We start from the raw sequence: 26,518 nt of genomic DNA, 5'->3' as shown, positions 1-26,518 counted from the left end.
CAAACAAGGAAAGTCACTTCGCTCGGCTATACTCACAGCTTGTGTGGAGAGCATGTCGTTGATCGAATGGTCGTACTGTTCGGCGAGGATGGCTAACTTGCGCGTCTGCTCTTCTTTCAGTCTCTTCAGCACAGCCTTGTGGTCAGACTTGGGCGTGGTCTCCAGCAGGTGGTTGCGCAGGGCCTTGTACTGCCGGGTCTGAATCTTACACGTGTCTTGAAACTGTTTCTTGATCTGCAGCTCTTTAGACTGAACAACAGTAAAGCAAACGAATAATCCTGTAGCTCAATTGGTATGGGTTTGGGTTTATGGGTTTGATCCGTAGATGCCATTTGCTTTGGATAAAATATGCATAAATGAGAGTACACGCACTAGGTAACAAACGTACCTTAAGGCTCTTGGGCTGCTGCCGGACCTCCATGACGTGCTTGCGGCGTAGCTCTCGCTCTCTTCGCTTGTTGTACTCCATCTGGTTGGTGAGCTCGGTTTGGTGTTGTAGGCGGATGAGCTCCGTGCGCATCTTATGGATGCTACCCAGCTGCCTCACCTCCAGCTCCTGCATGGACTCGTGATGGCGGAGCAGCATGGCATGTTCCAGATCTTTCTGCGTCTGACGTTTATTAAGCTCCTGAATTAACAAACAGACAAACATGTTGGGAGGAGAACAGCATGGACAAATATATAGTTCCAGCGTATACAGTAAGTGACAAAGTGCATTATGCAGTTTGGTATGAAGATTGTCTAAATAAACCATCAGTAAATTTTAGGAGGAGCAAATAAAAGTTTACTTCAGGACAAAGCTACTCCTATGTACCTGTATGATATACAGGACTATATAGAGAGCTTTTTAAATCAGTGTCAAATTTTACAACTTTCGTGCAAACGGTATTTCACACCTTTGGTGCTTAAAGGAACAAGTCGACTTTTGGGGATTTTAGCTTATTCACTGTATCCCCCAGAGTTAGATAAGTCCATACATACCTTTCTCATCTCTGTGCGTGCTGTAACTCTGTCTGACAATGCTGGGTACACATCAAAAGATTTTTTTACATCTTATAAGATTTTCAAAATGTGATAGACCACAAACACGAGGATAAAAAAATCCTAGATTTAACCGTTAACAAAGTCTCAACTGTGGACAAAGGAAACCTCGCGAGACTTCAGAATAAGCATGCCGGACGATATGCAGGAAGAAACTTCAATGATAGTGTTTGGAATGATTTTCACAGAAAATTCAAGGGAAAAAAGAAAAGGGTTTGGTTGAGGCCACGTAGACAGCGGGAACATGGTCTGTACAAGTTCACTTTGCATCAACTTCACTTTGTACTGCGCCATTACTGCTCCCGTCTCCCATCATCTCGCTTTCTGATTGGATGTTGTTTAGTTTTACGTGATAATCTCAAGAGCGCGCACGAGTTTGTCCTCTGGGTTCCCCCCTCACATCAGGATTTCTGATTGTAAATATTAAACATGTTTAATATTTAAGATTCGCAATCGGGGTGGCTCCGACGTTCTTCCGATCAGGTTCCGACACTCTTAACACACCTCACACCAAGGGAAAATCTAATAAGATAATCTGTAGAACCATCAAGACAATCGGGACATAGCTAGGATTGTCGGAAGGGGGAAATCGGCCAAAAATTTTCTTTTGGTGTGTACCCAGCATTACTTTACTTTTCAAGGAAAAGTAATTAAATTACAGTAACTAATTACTTAGTAAAAAAAGTGTTGCTTTAGCCAATACTTGGTTCCCGAAAAAATATTTCAAGTAAAATTGATCAGGAATTTAAAGAGTTACCTCCCGCACGAGGTCCTGTTCTACATTGTGTTTTGCAATAAGGATTCGCCGTTTGAATCGGCGACACTCCAGCTCCAGATACTGCCGTTGTCGGCGGAGCAGGTTGGCCTCCTCTTCTGCTTGGTAGTGCTGAAAGTTCTCCTTCTGCTTCGACAGCCACTCCTGTTTCTCCTTCTTAGGTGTGGACTGGTTCTCATTTACCTCCTGAACAGAGTGTGTGAAACGTATATTATAATGCAAAGTATAATAATTGTTCACTGTCGGAGCTTGAACATGCCGAGCATTTCTAGGACTGTGACTTTAAAACAGTGATTCATTGTTTTATTTGTATAACCACAAATAAAGTTTCAAGGAAGTCTCAGAGAGGTATTATATTTGCTATAAATGTTTATGTTTTTATTGGTGTATATATAAATGGAAACGAAGAAAAATTCTGCTTTGTGTTCATTCTGTGAAAAACTTCTTATTGTGTTCAGAGGCGGGCAGACAACTGCTTATGGCCTGCATTTGAGGGGGCCCCGAGGGCTGATGATTTGAATAAAAAATTAAAGGGACATTCCACTTTTTTGGAAAATATACTCATTTTCCAGCTCCCCTAGAGTTAAACATTTGATTTTTACCTTTTTGGAATCCATTCAGCTGATCTTGGAGTCTGGCGGTACCACTTTTAGCATAGCTTAGCATAATATATTGAATCTGATTAGACCATTAGCATCGTGCTAAAAATAACCAAAGAGTTTTCATATTTTCCTATTTAAAACGTGACTCTTCTATGGTTACATCGTTTACCAACAGAAAATTAAGAAACTTTCTAGAAAATCACAACTTTTAATTTTCTGTCAGTCTTAGTACACAATGTAACTACAGAAGAGTCAAGTTTTAAATAGGAAAAATATTGAAAGTCTTTGGATATTTTTTAGCGCAATGCTAATGGTCTAATCAGATTCAATGGATTATGCTAAGCTATGCTAAAAGTGGTACCGCCGAACTCGGAGATCAGCTGAATGGATTCCAAAATTGTAAAAATCTAATTTTTAACTCTAGGGGAGCTGGAAATATGTATATTTTGGGAAAAAAATGGAGTGTCCCTTTAATATTAATAATACATAACGCAACCGCATGTCTGCATCCCCCTTTGTTGGGCCCCCTCTCATTATGCTCGTATGATCTTGAGGCTTTTGCTGCCCGTTTAAAACTGGCGTAGGCATAGCCCGTTAAACTCTTGGTACTGTAGAAAATGCAGGCAAGTATTTTGTGTGCAGCAGGCACAAATTTTGACATGAAGCATGATGCACATAGGTTGACATGACACAACAAACACATATTTTGACATGATGAGCCACACACATGACAAACAAACATATTTTGACATAACAAACCACATCACGACACTCGGAAGAGAAGTCAACGGCCGCCCACTGTTGTTTGATAAAGTTTATTCTGTTTTTTTTACTTGAAAACTTTTGGTTGCCGAACATTCGGTTTATGAGAAAAACTATTCATATTTTGAGCTTTTAGTGATAGTTATGCAGTGATAGTAATACATACGCACATGTAATGTAAACAGACAATAATAACTCTAGATTTCAATATGGCAGCATGTGAAGTTGCATTTGTTCTTGCATTTTTTTCCCCTCACAAACCTATCGTTTCACTTCAGAGGACATTTATTAACCCATTACTATAATGATGGACGCATGCACTTTTGGAGCTTTGATACATTATAAAGCAAGTTATTTAATATAACTCCAATTGTGTTTGGCAGAAGAAGAAAGACATAAATATCAAGGGGTGAGTAAATAATCAGAAAGTTTTCATGTTTCACCAATTTTCTCATTTACTGTAATTACGTTTGTGTTTTATCAGCCTCATGTCGGCCACATTGCTTTCTCAATACTGGTGTCGATCATTATACGAGCCACATCAGTCGACCACTATTTACTGTAGCAGGTGTACAAAAGTCATTGTGATTGTATAAGTACACACACATGCACACATACCTCTTTCAGTTGCTCTTTACGCAGTTTGTACTCTCGTTTCTGTGACTCCAGGAAGCTGTTGAGCTCTTTCTTCTGCTGGGCCTGAATGTGCTGCTGGAATTTCTTCTCATCATTGGCAAATGACTTGGCCTTCGGGCAAAACATTCATAAAATGTCAAAAAAGAAACCTACATGACACCACGTGTTTTAAAATATGTGACCATGAAAACCACATACAACCATATGAGCTTTTGGAGAATTTAAATTCTGCAGGGATTGACTTTGATTCAGACACAAGAACATAAATGAGATTAGGACTGAATCAAAAGTTGCTGCTATACGCGTGTTTTAGTCCGCCGCAATGCTGATTTGTCTCTTCTTGTCTCTCATTCACTATCCAATCACATATATATATATGTATGCCTTACTCAGAAGGTCTTGACATACTTTTGGCCGCATATCTGGTTGATAAAGATTAAAACTGTGAGTGATATAAAAGGAACGTGACATCCTACAATTTCATTATCAGTTTTCATTTGGCTTACACAATACTCTGATGACCAGTATATTTGTGACATGAACTGCCCAACCAATCAGAACACTCGGCTCTAATCAGATCATGTTACCCGTTTGGCACATGCTTACATCTTTCTCAATGCCTGCTTGGTTTTTCTTCACCAGTTTCTCCATCTCAGCAGCAAAGCTGTTCCTCTGGGCCTCCAGCTCTTTGTCCAGCCTCAGTCTGTGTTCATCCATCTCAGTTTTCAGCTTGTTCTCCAGGGCCATGAGGTGCTTCTGGTGCTGTCGTCTCATGCGCTTGTAACCGGACATCTGCTCCCTCAGTTCAGAGTCTTGCTCGTGCTCCTGCATCTGCCGCGTCACCTGTCAGTCGGCCAAGAAAATGACATGAATGTTGAAGATTGCAAGAACGTGAGATTAGGAGCGAGAAGTACATTCCTGTGATGGTGGACAGTTAAGACTGTGGAAACGACCAATGACGTGACGTCACCCTAGAATGTTCACTAACACGAATCATTATTAATCAAAATGACATGGATAGGAATAAAATGCCAGCTTCGAAAGCTATATTCATGGCTAGAATGAAGTCTAGTTATATAAAGTACGACTAGAAAAGAAGTTTAAAAATCATTTAATCTAAAAAGGATTAACTTGATTAAAAACTGAAAAAGAAAAGGTTCTCACAGTGATACAGGTAATACAATCTAGTAGAATATGTTTAATGAACAATGAATTCTGATTAACTTTTTGGAGGATTTTCTCCTGAGAGTAAAAAATTATGTGTGATTTTTAATATCCTTTATCCCAACATCAGGATTTATTTCATGCAATTTATTATTTAGATATTGAACATTTTAAGCAGATCATCTGCGATCGACTCACTAGAGAGGCAGTGCGAATGGTGGCAAAGTGTTCGCGGTTTCGATGGTGTTTGCGTTGGGCCGGCTGCGCTGGTGCTGCCGGAACCTCTGGTGGGCGAGTACGTGTCTCAGGATCCTCATGGTTAACTTCCTCTTCTGCCTGTATGACAAAAAAGCATTAAGATGTTCACTAGGGGTGACCCCTAATAGTCAAAGATAGAAGAAGCATGATTCGACAGTCTAATTAATCGCAGATGTGTTATAAAATGAGGATCAGTCAATCTTGGCTGTATAAGGGTGCACATTATCTGATTTCACATATAACAGCTTTCTCCAAATATTTTAATATACAGCCTATTATGATAATGCTATGCACACATATGCAATAATGTGAAAAAGTAGCTTTCAATAAATATTTTTAACGTGCGTGAATAAATCCAACAACCCCCATGACAGGGCTACATGTCCATATGGGAAAAGGTTTCCAGGTTAATAAAACATTGCGAAGCAGTTGTCTCTTTGCTTCGGCAGTTAGACAAGGTTGGCAATTCTGGCCATAATTTAATCATTTCTCTTTTTTATTTAATTTATCAGAGTTATCTATGGAAGCCCGTTTCCGCTATGTTGTAAAAAAATTATAAAATAAAATTCTGACTTTGTATCTCAGGATTCTGACTTTGTATCTCAGGATTCTGACGTTGTATCTCAGAATTTTGAGATACAAGGTCAGAATTTTATTTTTATTTTTTTACAACATGGCGGAAACGGGCTTCCATAATACTCTCATTCTGGTGTAATAAACAAGGACTTTGCTGCTGTAACATGGTTGCAGGAGGCGCAATGATATCACGCAGTGGCAGTGCCCAAAAAAAGTCCCCTTGGTAACTTTCAATAGCGTAATATCATTGTGGTTATTTTTGAGCGCGATGCTAATGGTCTAATCAGATTCAATGGATTATGCTAAGCTATGCTAAAAGTGGTATCACCAGACCCGGAGATCGGCTAAATAGATTGACTCTAGGGGAGCTGGAAACTGAGTATATTTTTTTTCTTTAAAAAGTGGAGTGTCCCTTTAAGTTCATATTTAAGAGTTCACCAAACTAAACATCAAAAACTTAATTTTTTTAAACTGATTTTACAACTGATTTTTTAAAATGTATGTAAAACAGGGTGGTTATCTTGTCAAAAGTTGAGCTACAAAACAGGTAAGCTTTTCCTGAAATTTCGGTGATGACACGAAAAATATCTGCATGGAATTATAAACCTATATTTATTCCTGACACGATGGTATCTCTTGTGATTTAATGGTCGATGTTCACTTTCAAATGATAGAAAATATATTTCTGAAATTCCTGAAAGGCAGTTTTGGTCACTTTTTTAGAAATTGGTTTCTGTGTGCTGCTGAAAATAAAAGTTAACCATTTGTTGACTACCTGGTCTGGTCCCCCTCCCACACATACGTAGATAAATCGGCTATCAGTCAAATATAGGCAAGATTCGACAATTCTGATTCGACAATGCTAGAGATATATTGTAAAATGTACATAACACAAAATATATATACTTTGGGTTATACATACTGGCTTCAGGTGTATGACGGAGCTGTTGGACATGACGGTGTGGTCTTTCTCCAGCTCAAGGTCACTCTTGTTGTCATCAGCGGCATCAGGAAGGCTGTTTACCGAGCTGCTCTGAGAACTGGCGCTGATGGACATGCTGGGTATGGACTGGTTGCTTCCCACGCTGCTCACTGTACCTGTGCCACCAGCACTGTGCTCCGCATCCTAAACATCAACAACAACAGTTGATGCCCTGTTGTATTCATAGTTCTATAAATCAAAAAATTATGCAGCAGTACTGAATCTTTGGGTTCCAGCGGATCCAATGAATGGGTTTTTATTTCCAGCTTGATTGTTGCTTTAACAAAAAAAGGGATTTTGTTGTAAATGTAACACTGATATGGAGAGCATGTACTAAATGACGTTGGGGAACAGACCTCGTCGCCCTCCTGGGTCTCGGTGGTTACCCCATTGGGGGCCTCCTGAAAAAGAATCTTTTTCATCTTGCGGTACTGCAGGTTGTCCAGCTCTCGGACAGCATCTTTTGTCCGCAAAATCAGGTCCATCAGAACAGATTCTGGCCTCGCTCTCAGGATGAAGGCGTGCTATGGTTTTAAAAGAGTGTGCAGAAAACAAGGAAGTTATTTCAGATGGCATTCAGGTAGATTACGATGGCAATCTTGACTTTATTGTGAAGTAAAGACCTGCAGCAGATCCTCAGAGTGAGGTCGGTCTTGGGGAATTTTCTGAAGGCAAGAGTCAACGAAATTTCTAAAATAGTCCGTCCTGAGGAATGCGAACGACACACAGAAAATCAGAAACTGTTGACTGTTCATGGCTTCTTTATGTACACATAGACAGTAAAACTTTTTATTCACTTTTTAAAAATGCACCAACATATCGGCTAACAACCATATCAGACGATAAAAGCAATTTTTCACGGGTTTAAAACAGCCGATAATTATGACCGATATATCTTGTCAATCAAAAGAGAACAGGAAATGCAATGAAACATCACTAGTTTAATGTTCAATATTTATGGTCATTATGTGAATTAATAATATGCAGAAAATTAATTCTGCAGAATTTAGTTAATGCAAGTTAATATAACCACCAAACTACCAGTATCGGCAGATATCATTCGGAATAATCGGGATCAGTGGAAAGAATTTATATCGGTGCATCTCTAGTAAATGTATGTGTTATATCAGCCTTAGTTAACTTAGTTAATATAACCACCAAACTTTCAGTATCGGCAGATATCAGTCTCAATAATCGGTATCGGTGACATTTTTTGTATCGGTGCATCTCTACTAAATATATGCGTTAAATCAGCCTCAGTTAACTTAGTAAATGCAAGTTAATATAACCACCAAGCTATCAGTTTCAGCAGATAACAGTCTGAATAACCGGTATTGGTGGAAAAATTTAATATCGGTGCATCTCTAGTAAATATATGCGTTATATCGGCCTCAGTTAATGCAAGTTAATATAACCACCAAACTATCAGTATCCACAGATATCAGTCTGAATAATCTGTATCGGTGGAAAAATGTAACATTGTGCATCTCTAGTAAATATATGCGTTATATTGGCCTCAGTTAACTTAGTAAATGCAAGTTAATATAACCACCAAACTATCAGTATCGGCAGATATCAGTCTGAATAATCAGCTATCGGTGGGATAATGTAATCTCTAGTAAATATATGCGTTATATTGGCCTCAGATTGGCCAATGACCAGCATTGCTTTCTTAATATTAACATTGGCCATTATAAACCTGTAACAGTCGACCACTACCATCAACAAACTAGTTAATTATGTAGTTATCCCATTTTTAAAGTGCCAAGACTCACCATTCACTTGATTGCAGCATGGGACTCTCATTCTGCGCTATGTGGTATAAGGCACTCATCGCGTTCATGTTAAACAGAGGAGGCTTCCTTTCAGCTACAGGACAAGAGAGACGGAAATGTGAGACAGACTTTCACAACATTAAACTCAATAAACAACGAAAAGCACAGTCACCTAGTTCTATGCAGGTGATTCCAAGAGACCAGACGTCAATCTTTCCATCATACTGTCCCTCATCCATGGCTAAAATCACCTCAGGGGCCATCCTGAGACAAACAGAATGAAGATGCGTAAGCGATACACCAGGCTGTGTGAACCGAACCCTTATTACAGGATGGCTACCGGAGCGCTCACCAATATGGAGTCCCCACAAAAGAGTTTGCTGGAGAAGCAATGGAGGCAGAACCAAAGTCTGCCAGTTTCACCTGTCCAGGTTCAGTAAGCAGGATGTTTCCAGCTTTAATGTCCCTAAGTTAAGAAGAGAATATCCAAAGAACAGGAAAGAACATAGGTTTTCATTTAATTCTCACAAGCAGCGCAAAGATAAAGCTTAAGAAGTGATTTTTTTTATCAATGCAGTGAATTAAATCAATTCATGAATTACACTACATGGTGCATGCAATCAATGAGGATAACATAATCTCATGAAGTCAATACGGTTTTTGAGTTTTTCACGACCGGAAGGTTGTACCTTGGTTCCAACTCCATCATTGTCATAATGAAGCATTAGCACAAGCGAAAATCATAAAAATCATTTCAATTACTAAACACACACACTTTTCAACATTCCACTAACCTGTGAATCATGTTATGGGAATGAAGGTACGCAAGGCCCTGCAAAGCACCATGGGTAATTGCAGCAATCTCAATTTCTTGAAGGGGCTTCTTGTGAACTAAGTAAAAAAACACATTCAGGATACATGCTCATCAAACCGACCAATAAGGAAACTATCATTCATTAGTCATTCGGTAAAATCCAAATACAATTATAGATGTGATATCTTGCCTTCAAGAAGGTCAGAGGCTGAGCCCAAACAATACTCCATGACAAGCTAAAGAGGAAAAGACGAATTTAGTAAATAAGCTAAACAAACTGGTCACAATTATTGTGTTTATATAGAAAAGAGAGACTAAATGAGGAATTTATTTCGGAAACAGATCTTACCCATGCTGTGTGTTCCCGCAGGTAGCATCCTTTATATTCTATGCTGTTCGGGTGTTGTATTCTCTGGAGGAACCTGACTTCCTTAATGATATCCTGCCATTTCTAAAAAAGACAAAAAAAGAAAAATGAAGGTAATTGCATAAAATCAAACAGTCTTGCTCATTTAAAAAAACTGAAAATGATGCTACTATAAAAGGATTTCCTTTAACAGAATCAACAAAACTGCATACACCAACACAGCTCACACACATTGTGTGTTTTCTGAAATGACAACCTGCCACCAACTAAGCTATGGCTTTGCGTCAATCCGAGGTGTTAGACAAGATAATAAATATGATTGTGGCAATTTCATAACATTTTGCTCAGTGATGGTTGTTCAGTGAAATGTCAGATAAACCTTAGATTGCCTGGGCTGCAAAACAATTAATCATGACTAATCATTTGCGGAATAAAAGTTTTTATTTACATATGTGTGTGTATTGTGTATAATAATTATGTATATATAAATAAACACACATGCATTTATATATTTAAGAAATATTTACATGTGTATATACATTTTTATATTGATATGTAATGTATAATATAAAAATATAAATACTTAAAGAATTTGTTAATTTTCTTAAAAAAAATCCAGATAATTACTTATTACCATGTCATCCAAAATGTTGATGTCTTTCTTTGTTCATGTTTTTTGAGGAAAACATTACAGGATTTTTCTCACTTTAATGGACCCCAACACGTAACAGTTTTAATGCAGATTAAAATTGCAGTTTCAAAAAACTCTAAACGATCCCAAACGAGGCATAAGGGTCCTATCTAGCGAAACGATTGTTATTTTTGACAAGAAAAATAAAAAATATGCACCTTTAAACCACAACTTCTCGTCCAGTGATGCGCCAGCGCGACCTCACGTAATACATCATCAGGTCAAGAGGACATGAATGACGTATGCGAAACTTCGCCCCAGTGTTTACAAGTGTTGAGGAACGTTCCGACGTTGTTGTATGTGGAATGATATTAATTAATGTCTTTGTGTCAGTTTATTGTTTAAAATGGTCCGCAAATGTGCGTTTCATATATGTAACACGTGACCTTTCGGCGTCATTACGCAATTAAGTGAGGTCACGCGATAGACGAGAAGTTGTGGTTTAAAAGTGCATATTTTTTATTTTTCTTGCCAAAAATGACAATTGTTTAGCTAGAAAAGACCCTTATGCCTAGTTTGGGATCGTTTAGAGTCCTTTGAAACTGCAATTTTAAACTGCATTTAAACTGTTACGTGTTGGGGTCCAATTAAATGAGAAAAATCCTGGAATGTTTTCCTCAAAAAACATAATTTCTTATGTCTCGACTGAACAAAGAAAAACATTTTGGATGACATGGTGGTGAGTAAATTATCTGGATTTTTTTTTTTAAATTGACTAATTTGACGAATTTTTTGCCCAGTACTAGTTTGAAGTTTTGAAATATAAATTCATAATTAGTTATATCATTTTAAATTTATTTAAAAAATATAAATAATGCAATAAAGTATGTAATTTATATATAAAAAAACATAAAAATAAAATGGTATACATCCAACGCCACAAGTCTCAACTTGTTATGATCCAAATTCAAGTTAAAATCATGAAAAATTGGTTTGTGTCACACTTTAATGGTTTTATCAAGAAAGGCCACTAGGTGTCAACCGTTAGCTGCATAATCTTTCACAAATTAATAAATTACTGTCACTGCATTATTATTATTAATGCAAAAAGGTTGAAATATGAAAACTACATTCCTAAAACTTTCCAATGATAAGGGTGTCAAGATTATTTCAGATTTATATTATATAAGTGTTAGAAATATATAATCCTTCATGTGTATTCCTATGGGGTCAGTGACATTTAACAAAATGACTGTCACTATATAATTTCTATAATCAAATGGCCTTAAAATATGAAAAGTACTTTCCTAGAGCTTTTCAATGATATATAGTTTGTCAAGATTATTTCAAGTTTATAGGATATTTACAAATAAATATGTAATAACACCTTGGGCCCACTGAATTAATCGCTATGCAGCCCTATGATTACTGTATATCGATGACTATATTATATTTAATATATGAAGAGCTCAGATGCAAAATAAGTGTGTCTGACATGTTTTTATTAAGTGAAATTAAGTGAAATAATTTCACTTTAATGGCAATGAAAGACTATTGGTCAGTAATTGAAATGCCATATTTTCCACAAATGTCACTTTAGACATTTTATTCGCTGCAAAGCTCATACAAAAATGTCCAAAAAGTCACTTTTCACTGTCTTTCTAAATAAAGGAAGATGCTAAAAAATTTGTTCAACACTCCAAAACCAGGGAAAAATACTTGCATCTTGACCTACGCGCCCAATCATTTATCTAATTCTTCTTGCGCACTTAGAGGACTTTGCTGAAAAATCGTTGTGGCTTTCTGCCAACGGATTTTGCCAACAATGCTGTATTTCTGAATGTCCTGAGGCCAGAATTAAGCAGATTTGAAGCAAAGTATTTGATGAACGTTAAAAACGTGCCAAAAGCCTTCGGTTAATATTAGTATCTTTTTTTTGAGCCTTTAGCAGCTTTTGCATCTGAGCTCTTCATATACATTCTCAAAATGCAGAAGGAAAGTGCACAATCAATAGCTGGATGAATGTGGATTAGACTGACCTCATTGGATTGCTTCCCACTGTAGGACATCTTCTTGATGGCCACCACCTCTGCAGTCCGCACATCCCGCGCCTGAGCAAGATAAACATTAGATATCTGGCAATTTATTCAGCAAAATCAATACAATACAGTTTATTGAAAAATATAAAATCAACACTACAAAGACGTCAAACAACATTCAGCAAACTTTCAGTAAAAAGACATACGAAATAAACGGCACCAAAGCTGCCATGACCGATCTCTCGAAGGTCTGAGAAGAGTTTCTCAGGGTCCTCTTTAAAGAAGAGCTCTGCGATCTCGGGGTCCTTCAGGCTCCCTGTCCGGCTGGTGGAGGGCATGCTGCGAGCCGGGGGACGCGTCGCGCTCGCAGGGGACTATCTGACCGTGCGACTGCGACACGTCAGGCCCCTCTGATTACTCATCTGCCGGAACAAGACAGTGTACGCATAGAGACCTGCAGAAAGACGGACAAATCATTATATACAGCAGCAGTAAACAGACTCCCTACATCTGCTTTATTGCAATATTACGAGTTGTACGGGAACATTTTGAGCCTTCTGTGCAAATCATTTGATTCCTTTTAGTCACCAGCCACTGTTTCTCAGTATAATAATGAACTGGATTGAGCATGACGTTTTCATTTTGAAGCCACTGCATCGCCATATTGGTATGCCCACACATTTTAATTAAAGTAATAACAAATGATCTGTTTTTATGAGAAAACGGCACCTTACCCTTCACTGTTTTTATATCTACGTCTCCCTGTACATCCTTACGACGTAAATGCCCAAAGCATGTCAATGGTTTATTTATAGTCATGAATTATTAATCACTAAGTGTTACATTCATCTTCATTACAGTAGAGACCGCATCAGATCGCCTTTACATGTGTATTACAAACCTTAACATGTGTATTATGTACTCATTTATACAAGTACAAGTTTATGCTTTACGTATGCGAATACAACATTAGCCTTGTACAGTTATTTACAATGGTTATGCAATTATGTTGTTGCATTATCTTATATTGTTTTAATTTGTACAGTAACTATAAATGATTTAGTGATCTTGGTAATGGCTTGTATTTTCAAAGAGTTAAGATAAACGTTGGTTAAACCAGTGGTTCTCAAACTTTTTCAGTGTGCGGCCCCCCTTGTGTACAATGCATTCTTTCACGGCCCCCTGAAAGAAAATTTATGACAAAACAGTTCTAAAATGTAATATTTTAATTAAACAAAACATTAAATTATACCTAGTAGTGCTGTTGGTTAGTTGGCTTATTCTTTTTTAGGTTTAATTACTCAGAATTCATGATAAATGAATGTTTTTTATGTCATAAAACTGGGGCCCCCCTGGCTCCATCTCGTGACCCCCCTGGGGGCCCCGGACCCCGGTTTGAAAACCACTGGGTTAACTAATCTCTGATTCAACGACACATACAAATCCTATGCAAACTGGCATGCAAGTATAGAAAGCCACAGAACTTGTGATGTCCTGTACATTTTTACAAAGTATAAAGTGGATGTTGGTCAATAAAATTACATTTAGGAAATAAAGTACACACTTTGCAAGTTATTCAGAAATAAAGCTGATAGCATATGGACTTAACCTCATAAAGGTTTATTTACAATTACAAGCATAAAAACCTGCACAACAGTGTGCAATACACACACATTTACCTTTATTTCTATATATTGCTTATCCTGCACAACACTGCTGTTGAAACTAAAGGACTATACCTGTGTGACAAATATGCTGTAAACCAGGTGATTTTAAAGACCACATATTATGGCAATTTTTACAAGTTTTAATATAAGTCTCAGGGGTGGCCAGAATGTGTCTGTGAAGTTTCATCTCAAAAATACCCCAAAGATCATTAATTATATCATGTCCAAAATGCCCTATTTGGGTGAAAACAAAAAGCGCTTTTTTCATGTCTGTACCTTTAAATGCAAATGAGCTACAGCTCCTCACTTCCTTATCAACAGACATTGAGCGCATTTGGTTAAAAATAGATTCTGTGAATACAGTCTGACACAATAGTATCTTTAACCACATTAACGCTACAACATGTTAAACACATTTAAAAAAAAAAGCTTTTGGGTACTTTTAACCAGTCAGTCAGTGGCCGTGGGTGGAGCTTTGTTTTTGTGATGTCACATTAACAGGAGAATCAAAACAGCATGTCTAATGAGACTGCTTTGGTTTACTGTATATTCCAGACTATAAGTCGCACCAATCAAAAATGCATCAGTCAGACGAAATAACATATACAAGTCACAGTGGACAATACGTGGGATTTATTTATAAAATTATTTCACAAAATCCAAGCCGAAGAACAGACATTTCATCTGTAGAGGCAAGTTATTCAACTAAACAATAGCAGACAGAACAGCAGGCTGAATAGATGTCTGTACGTTAACATAAAATTATCAGTCATTTACACGATACACAATAGCTACAGAACATACCTGGAAGCCTGAAGAGGATAAATTAACCGAACAAGCCACCGAGCATCAAGTTCGGGGACTCGTCATTCAACATCACTGAATCCATTAAATTACATAAATACAGGAGCAGCATATAGCGGACTCTCGCGGCTGTTGACGGTAATTATATCCCTTGCCTCATAAATGTCATAATTCATATGAAAAAAAACACGACTTATAGTATGGAAAATACAATAATGAGAATTAAACAAGGAGTGGGTGGATTTTTTTCATTGTAGGGATGTTGTGATTAAACACTGCCAACACATATTTATGTCCAAACACTTTATAAAAGTGGATTTTGCATAATATGTGTCCTTTAAGCCATTATCGTGACTTTTTGTCAATGACGCAACATGTCTGCTCAAACACTTTTTCTTTGGCTGTTGCACCGCTACTGTTGGTTACTGGCTACCGATCTACATGTGTAATTGCACATTGACGCAATATGAATAAAAACCGACGCATAGCCTACGGCACCGAGGCTACACCATAGAACTGTAATGAGCACTTTACTGAATAGTTACCAATATAAACATACATTTGTCTTCACCACAAAATTCATAGTATCTGTCTGAACTCTGGATACAGAATCCACATGACATAAGTTGACCTTTGTAAGATGTAAACACAAGTAAGACAACTGACGTGCTGCCAGCTTTCACATTGACCTGTTCTGCAACATTCTTAACTCTTCTGGCTCATTCAGGTTTAGAGGGAATTGAAGCAATGCGTTGCCCAGCTGACACTGCGTGTGTGTTTTCACAAAACATTAGAAATGGTTAGATGAATAAATGCTTGAACCCAAGGCCAATCGGGCAAAAATACACAGGAGTGAGAAGTCAGTCAACTGAATGGTTCTGTCCAGCATTTTTAGCGTAGGCAACATTATCTTAGTCTTGGTATATCTGGTGTTATCCGTTTCTGGTTTGAAAACAACAGATGTGGAACAAATGTTTCCTATTCAGAATGTGCAGAAAATTGACTTGATTTAATACGTTGTCAAGATTTTAATGTAAAATATGCAACTTTTTCAAAATACAGCTTTACACAAAAGCATATCCTCATACCACTAGTTAGCAGGCCAAAGGAAACTATGATAAGAAAAATAAACTCTATAACCTTTAGCAAGGACCGGACTGAGTAAAGTAGTCCATTGTGGATCACTGACAACCCTTTATATCTCTTATACACTCCTCCATTTAGTGTTAACTAGATTGCAAACAACAGATCTAGCCCTTCTTTCCAAGCACTCCAGAAAGCAAATCATTCCCTTAGACATGTGATAACACAGAAGGGAAGCACAAGTCACAAGACAGCCTGAGGAGGGTGACTACCAAACGCTTAATGCTCTGACAGTCTTACATTTTGTTCGTTTCAGACAACGGCTGCATAGCCAGAGGTGATCTTCCAGAACCAGAACATTAGTTCAACCACATTCACACAGCACTTTGGTTCCAGAAAATTTCCGTAAAACTGGCAGAGAGGCTTTTGTGTGAATACAAACGTGTCCTGTAAATGTTCTAGGATCGCTCTCGTAAAGAGGACCTCGTAACATTGCCCTAACATTCAGGGAAAGCATTTTTTGTGGATAAGATGCAGAAACAATGCCGCAGGGAAAGTTATGGTTCAGCTCTTTGACACAGGGATGTAAACACAGATCAACATTCACGTAAAGTGCTCGTTATAGTTGTGCGTAAGTCCTACAACGTAGCCGCGATGGCGTAGGTTCCGCGTCGTTTTTCATTTATACTTTTGCGCCATCGTCCGCGTCGACGTGCAAACACACGCGCGGACAGCTGGTAGGCAGTATCCACGTGTGTAACCACAGTAGCAGCGCGACCGTCAATGAAGAACAAGCTTGGCAAGTTAACCCACAAACGAAGTAGAAACAGCAACTTGTTGTGTATGATTCGAGAAGACTTCCAGCAATGATGGAAGTAAATAAACAACGACTTTTGTTGCAGTTTGTGTTAAATCACTCCTCAACTTGGCCAATCTTTGTTTTCACCGTCGCAAACGGAAATACCTATGACGCAGTTTTTTTACCTGATGGGAAGGGTTCTGGTGGACCAATCACATCGCTTGCGGTCCGCGTAGTACTGACGCCCTGTTAAAAATTTTGCGCGGTGGACGTCAGGCTACGCACAGGCTACGGATAACCTACCGTATAGAGCTTACGCACGACTATAAATCGGGCTTAAGGCTGTCACTGTGAAGAAATTTCCCTTGCGGTAATTTTGTGTGGCTCACTAGCACGGTATGCCGTTGCAACCTTTATTTATTAAAATAAAATGATTTTTAAATATAAAACAACAAGGTGCACGGAGGTCGAACGCAGGGTGCTAAATGTCTTTCCCCTTATGAGAAAAAGATTAACACAAACTATATTACATCTAAATATATATTTTTTTTAAATAAAAAAAATTAATTGAAAAACATTGTTTAGGCTTGTTAAGCACAAATTTACAGAGACTCATTCAATACAACAGTGTCTCAATAAGATTAAAATTAGCCAGTATTTGTGCAACTGTAAATGTACAAAACGAATGCAATACAGATAGCAAGTATGAAAAGAATGTATCAATATTTAGGCTAAATTACGTTTGAGAGTTTTAAGTCATTTAGATTTTTTCATCATTTCAGAACAAGCTTAAATGCGATCCATAACAACTTACATTATATCCTGTGTGTTCCCTGGTCAAAAATACCTAAAAAAAATGCGTAAAAAAGTACAGAACGAAAATGTTTAGCTCACGCAGAGCGACCGAAAAAGCTGTTAATAAAGCAGACTCTCTGTAATAATGTAGAGGAAATGCTGAAACAAAGCAAATAATCTTCACGTTTATAATGTTTTACGCAGATATTGTTGATGAAAAAATTGCATCTAAATGCCCTGGTGAAAGTCAGTTAACAATAAATCCATCGGCGTTACATTGGCTGCAAATCGCTCAGTCACGGTGTAGATACGCAAAGAAAATGTCACTAAGCAATCAGTTGTGTATTATGGCGCTTTGTATTTGTTGATCATTTAAATGAAAGTAATTTTGAACTTTAAAACTGCATTTAGAGTCAGACAACGCTAATTCTGGCATCGCAGTTTCAATTTTTTCGTACATTCACTATGGGGCGGTTTCCCGGACAGTGATTAGACTAGTTCTAGACTAAAATAAATTTAAGAGCTGTCCAAACTGAAAACAACTGGCACTGACATATCTTAAAATACATCAGTGCCCTTTGTTTTGCTTCAAAATGCACACAAGTAACGTTTTAAGTAAGGCACGTTTGCTAAAACTAGTTATATTTCCTAATTAAACTAAGGCCTAGTCCTGGTTTAAGCTAATCCCTGTCCGGGAAACCACCCCTATATGATTTAACAAAATATGAATAGCCTAGTATTACTTGTACATTTTTAATTAAAAAATTTTATGAAAAACAAATTATTCTCTTAACTCTTGACAATTTATTATAAATTGACAGTTTATTGTAAATCTATGATGTGTAAAACAAGAAGGGCATAGCTTCATGAATTAAACATGAAAGTGCGGTTGTTGCGGTTGCTGGTCATCCATCATAGATATGTACACTAGATGTCGCCTTGGCTACGGCAGTTAATTGGATTGAATGCGTCAAATAGAGCCGCCATTTTGAAACAGGGTCATTGTAGGCAATGCGTCATTGTAGGCAATGGTGTAACGGAAATAAAATCACCATAAATCGTCATGAATGCGATTTTCTACACTGTAAAAAAATTCTGTAGAAATTGCAGCTGGGTTGCTGGTAATTTACTGTAGATTTAAATTTATGTTTTCTACTGGCAACATTTTGTTCAAAGTTAAATGAACATTAAACATTTACAGGTCTTTGTCTTCACAGAGTAAAACTAAAATAACAGCATCAAGCAAAACATTCTGGGAAACAAAATTTGAAGCAAAAAACAGAAAAAGTTTGATGATGATTTCTGGTTCCCAGAATGCTTTGCATGAGCCTGTTGTTGTATGGTTTTGTTCTGTAAAGATAAAGACTTGTTAATATTAAAAATGCATTTAACTTTAAACAAACTCTTGCCAGCAAATAACATAAATGTAAATCTACGGTACATTACCGGCAACCCAGCTGCAATAACATTGTAATTTCTACAGAATTGTTTACAGTGTAGTTTTTCTTTTGGTTCGTTTCAACAGTCAGACATGTATTTAGCATCGAGTCCTGAAAAAATAATAATTTTTGATATCATGAAAATATGCTTTTTCTAACTAAAATGCATAGTGCTAGTGGGCCTAACATCAATACGCAGCACAAAAGTCCGGCATCGTCCATGAATTCGAAGTACAGGCGGAGATAGCAGCTTTACCTAGCTACTTCCTATGACAAGACCCCTGTTCCAAGATGGCGGCGGTTTTGACGCATGCTTAGAACCCCAAGGCGACATCTACATATCTATGGTCATCCATGTGGTTGGCTTGTAGCGTGGTAATACAATATTTCATTTACTGTGACAGCCCTACCTACATAATAAGAAATGTCTGCAAACTGGACTGAAGCAGATATCAGGGAGCTCGTCACTATCCACGCTAAACCTGAGATCATTCACCAGCATGACAGAACCTGTCATAAAACTAAAATGCACGCATGTGGTTTCTCGAGAAAGAAATCATGGATAATTAGCAAACTTCAGAGGCTGTGGAAAAAATAAGTCACGTTTCTTTACGGATCTTTATGGTATGTGTGTGAATGCACCAATGAAAACCATTGGAAGTGTGAATGAACCAAAAATCTGACAATCCCAGACACATTTTTCATAATCTCTGTGTGAAAAGGGCTCATATGTAAGAAAGGGATTGTATGGATCATGGCCTAGGAAGATTTGGGTGAGTTTCACATGGTGACTGACTAATGATGACCACACACACAAGCTCTACAGTAATGAATTGTGAGTTTGGGCCAACTATCCCTACAGGGCACAGTCTTGTATACAAGAGTAAACCTAATTAACTGTGTTGTGTGTTGACTTCATTGATTGATGCGGTTCATAAAAAACACACTTTCACAAACAGCCTATTCTATATAGATAGTATGAAGCGTCTGAGAAAAATTGCTGAATTACTCACTATTTATGCTCCTCTGGGACCGAACCGAAAACAGCTCAGCGTTTATCAACCAGCAAAGAATACTGCTGTGCACCAAAGACTATTACTAATGCAGTATTGATCTTCACACTTTATGCTGCTTGTAACCCAACTTCCCAAAGTGCTAACATTATAATTATAATCACTGTCTTCACTATTTTACAGATAATGTCTATAATAAACTCGACAGAAGCTCGGGATAATTCAGAAAATTACATTAGCGACAAGGTCTAAATGGAAAAGTATGTTATTGTAGCTATCTGAGAAAGGCTATGACAGTGGGATGGATAGCAGTAAAATAACTGCATTCTGTACACCTGAGCAGGAATAACTATAAACAAAGTACATATCAGCTGTAACATATTACATATTAACTCTAGCGTGAAACACACATGAACTCGACTCGACCCTGCTCTCTGGTAAGTCTCTGTGGGAATTTCCTTGAACACACCCAACAAAAATGAGCAAGAGAGATCTGTTGGATCTTAATCTTCAATAAGCATGGATGTAGAGTAGGATTTGCCGGGTCTTAACCTCTGCAAGGAATTCACACCACGGTTGTCACATTACAAGCTGTTAACTTCTAAACAAGTAGCCCTACCAGAGCATTCGGTTAAGGCTGAGCCACACTAAAAACTTTTTTTAAATCTTATCAGATTTTCAGATTGTGAGACCAAAGTAGGGATGGGCGATAATTTGCATGCGCTATCATGCGCATCTCATCAGTAATGCCGATTCCTTGAATAGTAGTAAATCGCCATCACCTGCTATTCAGATAGAGCCGCATTTTATTACACAAAGCCGTAGTTCACTGACAAGCAGGGCCATATCGCATACATATCGCAGGTGATACGTCCGCGATAATTAATGCGAAATTGCCCCGATTGTCAGTGAACTACGACTTTGTGAAGTAAATGCCGCTCCATCTGAAAGCAGCTGATGACAATTTACTTCTAATCACGGAACCGGCTTCACTGATGAGATGCGCGTGACAATCACATGCAAATTATCGCGCATCCCTAGAGCAAAGACATGACATAAAAAAAAGTGTGCTGATTTTGGTGTGATTTGCAACCAACAGCTCAGTCCACAGCTCACCCCTCCCTTTTCGAAACGCAAAGTGAATCTACGGTAGCCATCACAGGACTAAACTCCAATTTATTGTTGCGCATAAGGTCTAAGCTGTAGGTTATCCAACCTCTGCATAGCCTGACATGCAACTCGCCAAATTTTTTTACAGCACGTCAGTTCTACACGGACCACAAGCGCTGTGATTGGTCCACTAGAACTAGGGATGGGCACAAATATTAGAATTTTCAGACTTTAATGTAAAATATACATTAAAATGTATTTGTATGTATTTCTGATTGTTTGGCCATTCAGATTGCAGACGAATTTAAGTATTTAGTTTTAACTCCGGGTTTTCAGTTTTTGGCCACATGTTATTTAGACGTGCTTCTCCGCTGCGCGCATCATGAGAGATTTGTAAGATTCCTGCTTTATAGTCTACTTTATTTTGTTAATAACGAGACAGACACAGAGAATGAAATGAAACAGAGAACATTTATTATATGTGATGCTCTTTCGAAAATGAACCGGATAACTGCACATGGCCGTTTAAAAGCAAACAGTAATAGCTCCGTCTTTGTGTTGTTAAATTAAGCTTGTAACTTTGCACAGTCAGGAATAAGATATCGGGCCAGCTTACGTTATTTGTAAAATAATGTTAAATTCAGATATTCTTGTTAGATTCGTCTGTTGTTTTTACCGGATAACCACCACGGAGCAGAGTTTTCTCCGCAGCCTGGCATTATTGTATTGTAGAACAGGCTTTCACCTGAGCAGATAGACTAAATTGTATTTAAGATATTCATATGCCGACCGAGCAGTCTGTTATGAAGTCTATGTTTTTTAGTTTGCTCTGGGTTCTTCCTTGGTGTTTTGAGATGTTTACATGATGATAGCGTACTTTGTGAAGTCCTCAAACTTTAAACTTCACTTGGGTTTGGGTATTATATTTGGTATTCGTACTAACGACCGACTTGAAACTGACTCAGACTTCGCCCCGCACGGGTTTTAACACCATTTTTCTGTAGGCTATTTTTTTTAAGAAGAATTATAAAAATATATTTTTACAATGTTTTCAACTTAAAAAAACATATACGGAATATAAGCTTAGCTTGTTGTTGATATTTCCTAATTATAAGCCTTCTGTGAAATTGTGACAAAATGAAAAATACAAAACATGTATGTCTTAATTAACGTAATTTAAATAAACGAATATTCCAACATTCGTTCTTTATGAGCTTAAATATTCGAATATTAAATTACTGGAAAATGCCCATCCCTAAATAGAACCCCTACCGTAAAAAACTGTGTCATAGGTATTTCCGTTTGTGAAGGTGAGAACAAAGATGGACCAGGTTGAAGAGTGACTTAACTCAAACTGCAACATTAGTTGCTGTTTATGTACTTCCATCACTGCTGGTCATCTCAAAACATACAACAAGTTGCTGTTTTACCTTCATTTCAATCGTTTGTGGGTTAACTTGCCAAGCTGCTTCTTCATTGACGTCGCGCTGCTACTGTGGTAGCACGTGTGAATACTGCCTACCAGCAGTCTTGCGTGTGTTTGCACGTCGACGACAACGCAAAAGTTTAAAAAAAAAACGAAGCATAACCTACGCCATCGCGGCTACACCGTAGGACCTACGCACAAATATTATAACACGTCATCATCTGAGACAAAGTTGTAACAAAACGCGTTTTTTAGAGTAGTTTGACAGTTTAGGGCAGAAACATGACAGTGCAAAATGGAGACTTCCATGTACGGGGACCCGCACTGTATGTTAATAATATAGTTATGTATATTATATTGCATTTCTGTCAAGAGATCCTTCTAAAATATACACACTGCACCTTTAACACACCACACAAAATTCTGATAAGAACACCTGTACAACCACCAAGACAGTCTGGATTTAAGATTGTCTTGTGTGTGGTGGCCATTAGAGAGTCACAAGAAAGAGAAAACTTTCTCCAGGTTTCAAAAACCATTAAACACAACAAACTAGCATAAATTGTGTATGAGACAAGGACACACATGAACACAAAAACTTTCTATTAAAACCTGTCATTTAGCGACCTGAAGTCATGCTATACGAATGCAATTCATACTGACATTCTTCCAGAGAGCACTAACAGGAAATGCATAGATGAAACACTTCAATAACTGCAGAGATGTCCGAGATTATTCCTGACATCTAGCCTACCTCGAGTTCCAGGCACGATTCAACACTAAAAGCATTGTTGACTAAAATATATCAGATTTCCAAAGAGTGAAATGAACAGATTACTAAATGATACAATCAGCATGCAGAAGTCTGTTCCATCCAGTCAGTTATAAAATATTATGTTTTCAACAAACCTGTAAGAAAACCTAATCTAAAAATATATCATAATTTAAAAACAATAGGTGACAGAAAATGAACTAAGGACAAACATAGTCAGAACATCCAGGTGAATGATTTCACATTCCTATTTGTTTCACTGTCATTCAACTTCACTGTCTTTCAACTTATAAAAGCATCTTAAATATCCAAGGTATTCAAAGTGATCTTGTGTATGCTTAAAATAAATGTTTCCTTAAAGGAGTAGTTCACATAAATATGTACTCAAGATGTTTTACCGTGAACACAAAGGAAGAAATGCTGCAGGATCTTTTTGAAGCTCATTCTTAGAATGGTTCTCACCAATCACAACCGAAAGGCTCCAATACTTCTGTATGCATTTATGTATGTATAAATATTGAATGACATACTGTATATTGAATGAACTCCTTTCAGATAGAGAAATCGGAACGATACCAGACATGTTCTTTCTGGTTTCTTTGTGCACTGTAAAAAAATTGGTTCAACTTAAAAAAAAAGTTACCTGGTTGCCTTAAAGGCGGAGTGCACGATATCTGAAAAACGCGCTGGAAAAGAGAGTCGGGCTGATTACCAAAGCACACTTGTAGCTAGGGGTGTAAAGATTAACCATGCAAAAAGCCAGGGGGCGCTCTCGTGCAGAAACTCCCTTTGTGCCACAGAAGAAGTAGCATTACAAAAGCTATTCCACACTGTAAAAAATACTTTGCTGCCTTATAATTTTTTGTTGAATCAACTCAGATTTACAAGTCATTTCAACTTACTATTATTTATCTTGACTAGAGATGAGTTGTTATAACTACAGGTGAGTTGTTATAACTTATCAAATTAAGTTGACATTTCTCAACTGTTTTATTAGTTGTTACAACTCATCTCTGTTGGCATGACTTGTAAATCTGAGTTGATTTAACAAAAAATTTTAAGGCAGCAAAGTATTTTTTTACAGTGCAGGAAATGTCTACAGGAATATTTATATCGCTGTTCTTCAAATTGTTTCAGGTATTTTCATGATAATAAAGAATATTTTTAAATGTTTTATTTAACGAGTGTTGCTTTTTTAAATGCACATTATAAACGACTTATAATGATTTTAGATTGATAAGGACTTCCTACTGACCAAATGCCGTAGAACACACACAAGCTGTGCATGAAACAAAGAATCGCAGCCTTGCGATTCAGAATCGATTTCAGACGATTAATTGTTACAGCCCTACTTGTAGCCAATCAGCAGTAAGGTGCGTGTCTACTAAACAACATCGTTGTCTGGGTTGCGTATGTGTGGGGCGAGTCTATCAACAGAAGGTCCAGATTCCATTGGGGTAGGGGCGTGTTTGTTTAGGTGATTTCTAGGGATGCTCCGATCAGGATTTTTGCAGCCGATACCGATTACCGATCTGTTATCTTTGTGATATGCAAGCTCTTTGATGTTACAAAGAAATCCAAACGACTCCCGGATTATAAACAAACGCCTTCTGAGGGAAATCAGTGCAGTGTTGTTGTCGAATTATCCATATTTAAACCTTATAAACGAAAATAACTAGCTTCCGATAACGCCGCCATCTTAATCACGTCTGCATTCAAGATGAGAGCGTATGCAGTTTATAAAGGTTTCTCTACTGCTGCTCTGTGCCCCCGCCCTCCGCATTTGTCATACGTCACTAAGAAAAGTGCGTACACTACGCTGATACTCTCTCCTGAATACAGAGGAGTCTAAGATGGCGGCATTATCGGAAGCTAGTTATTTTCGTTTATAAACTTTTAAATATGGATAAACGTGGATTACCCTCAGAAGGCCTTTGTTTATCATCCTGGAGCCGTTTGGATTTCTTTGGAGAAGGATAAATGCACATTTTTTGTACTTAAAGTACGTGGACCCCGTAACTTTACTGTTAACGACTGGAAGATCTAAGACATTTTTTTAAATAACTGAGAATGTGTTTGTCTGAAAAATGATGGACATTTGCATCTTGGACGACTTGGGGGTGAGAAGATCATGGGTTTACTATTATTTTTGGCCAAACTATCCCTTTAATTGAGTTAATTCAACTTGAAAATATCAGTAATAAAAATTAAAAAACTAATATTTTTAAGTTGAATGAACTCAAAATTTTAAGGCAACCAGGTAATTTCACTTTAAGTTTAACCAACAAATCTTTTTTTTAAAGTGAGTATGAATGTCCTTCACTAAAAGCCTCATGTATTGATCAACATCTCTTCTGTTTAACTGTTCTCATGAGAGAAGGTTCCTTCTTCCTGGTGCAGGTATCTAGTTTAATTTTGTTAAGGTGAAATTCAATTATTTTGAGTTATACTCCTTTGTTGCCTCGTTTTAATAAAATCGAATGGTGAGCTTATTCTGAGCATGACCGTACTAAGATTTGATTGGCAAAAAGAAATTTACCTCCGGTTTCACAGACAAGGCTTAAGGCTAGTACTAGATTAAGACATGTTTGAGCTGTCTCAACTCAAAATAACTTGTACATACAGATCTTAAAATATGTCAGTGCCATTGATTTGTCTCAAGATACACACCAGTAATGTCTTTTTCTAAGGCATGATTATAAACCATGCTTAAACATCTTAATTTTAACTAAGGCCTGGCTTTAGCTAAGCCTTGTCTGTGAAGCCAGGCCTAAATGTTTATTTATAACTGCACAATTTATAGGAATGATATTACAAATCAACTGAATGACAGTATTATCTGATGGGGCAAAGGAAGAATTAAACTACAACGACCAAAAGAAGCAAATCTGTACAGGAATTACTCATCATTAATCATATGATTGACATTTTGATTTTTAATAGAAGATATTAAAAGAAAGATATTTTGAGGAATGTTTGTAACCAAACCGATCAGAAGCGACATTAACTTCCATAGTATTATTTTTCCTACTATGGATGTCAATGGGGCTCATGATCGGGTTATAAACATTCCACATAATATCTTCCTTTGTGTTCATTTAGAACAAAGAAATTAATACAGAACAACATGAGGTTGAGTAAATGATGACATAATTTCATTTTTGGGTGAACTATCCCTTCAAAGATTC

General features: G+C 37.5%; 1 protein-coding gene across 2 annotated transcripts in view; it reads right to left on the bottom strand.

Moving 5' to 3' along the window:
• taok1b (TAO kinase 1b) overlaps window positions 1–26,518 on the bottom strand; it is a 34,204-nt gene that overhangs the window by 5,065 nt on the left and 2,621 nt on the right. For both annotated transcript variants that reach the window (XM_055180935.2, XM_055180936.2), the window contains exons 2-18: window positions 12,629–12,876; window positions 12,423–12,494; window positions 9,735–9,836; window positions 9,576–9,621; window positions 9,366–9,462; window positions 8,924–9,037; window positions 8,744–8,835; window positions 8,572–8,665; window positions 7,420–7,501; window positions 7,153–7,320; window positions 6,737–6,940; window positions 5,179–5,316; window positions 4,423–4,659; window positions 3,799–3,927; window positions 1,799–2,002; window positions 389–628; window positions 37–249 (exon numbers count right to left, since the gene is read on the bottom strand). In XM_055180935.2, the coding sequence (XP_055036910.1) occupies window positions 37–249; window positions 389–628; window positions 1,799–2,002; window positions 3,799–3,927; window positions 4,423–4,659; window positions 5,179–5,316; window positions 6,737–6,940; window positions 7,153–7,320; window positions 7,420–7,501; window positions 8,572–8,665; window positions 8,744–8,835; window positions 8,924–9,037; window positions 9,366–9,462; window positions 9,576–9,621; window positions 9,735–9,836; window positions 12,423–12,494; window positions 12,629–12,760 (2,364 nt within the window). In that variant the 5' untranslated portion in view covers window positions 12,761–12,876. The remainder of the gene's footprint in view (window positions 1–36; window positions 250–388; window positions 629–1,798; window positions 2,003–3,798; window positions 3,928–4,422; window positions 4,660–5,178; window positions 5,317–6,736; window positions 6,941–7,152; window positions 7,321–7,419; window positions 7,502–8,571; window positions 8,666–8,743; window positions 8,836–8,923; window positions 9,038–9,365; window positions 9,463–9,575; window positions 9,622–9,734; window positions 9,837–12,422; window positions 12,495–12,628; window positions 12,877–26,518) is intronic.

Source organism: Misgurnus anguillicaudatus, chromosome 9 (genome assembly GCF_027580225.2).
Source record: "Misgurnus anguillicaudatus chromosome 9, ASM2758022v2, whole genome shotgun sequence".
In the NCBI taxonomy this organism is placed as follows: domain Eukaryota; kingdom Metazoa; phylum Chordata; class Actinopteri; order Cypriniformes; family Cobitidae; genus Misgurnus; species Misgurnus anguillicaudatus.
The sequence above is the reverse complement of the archived record's forward strand: the minus strand, read 5'-3'. Positions and strand labels throughout refer to the sequence as shown.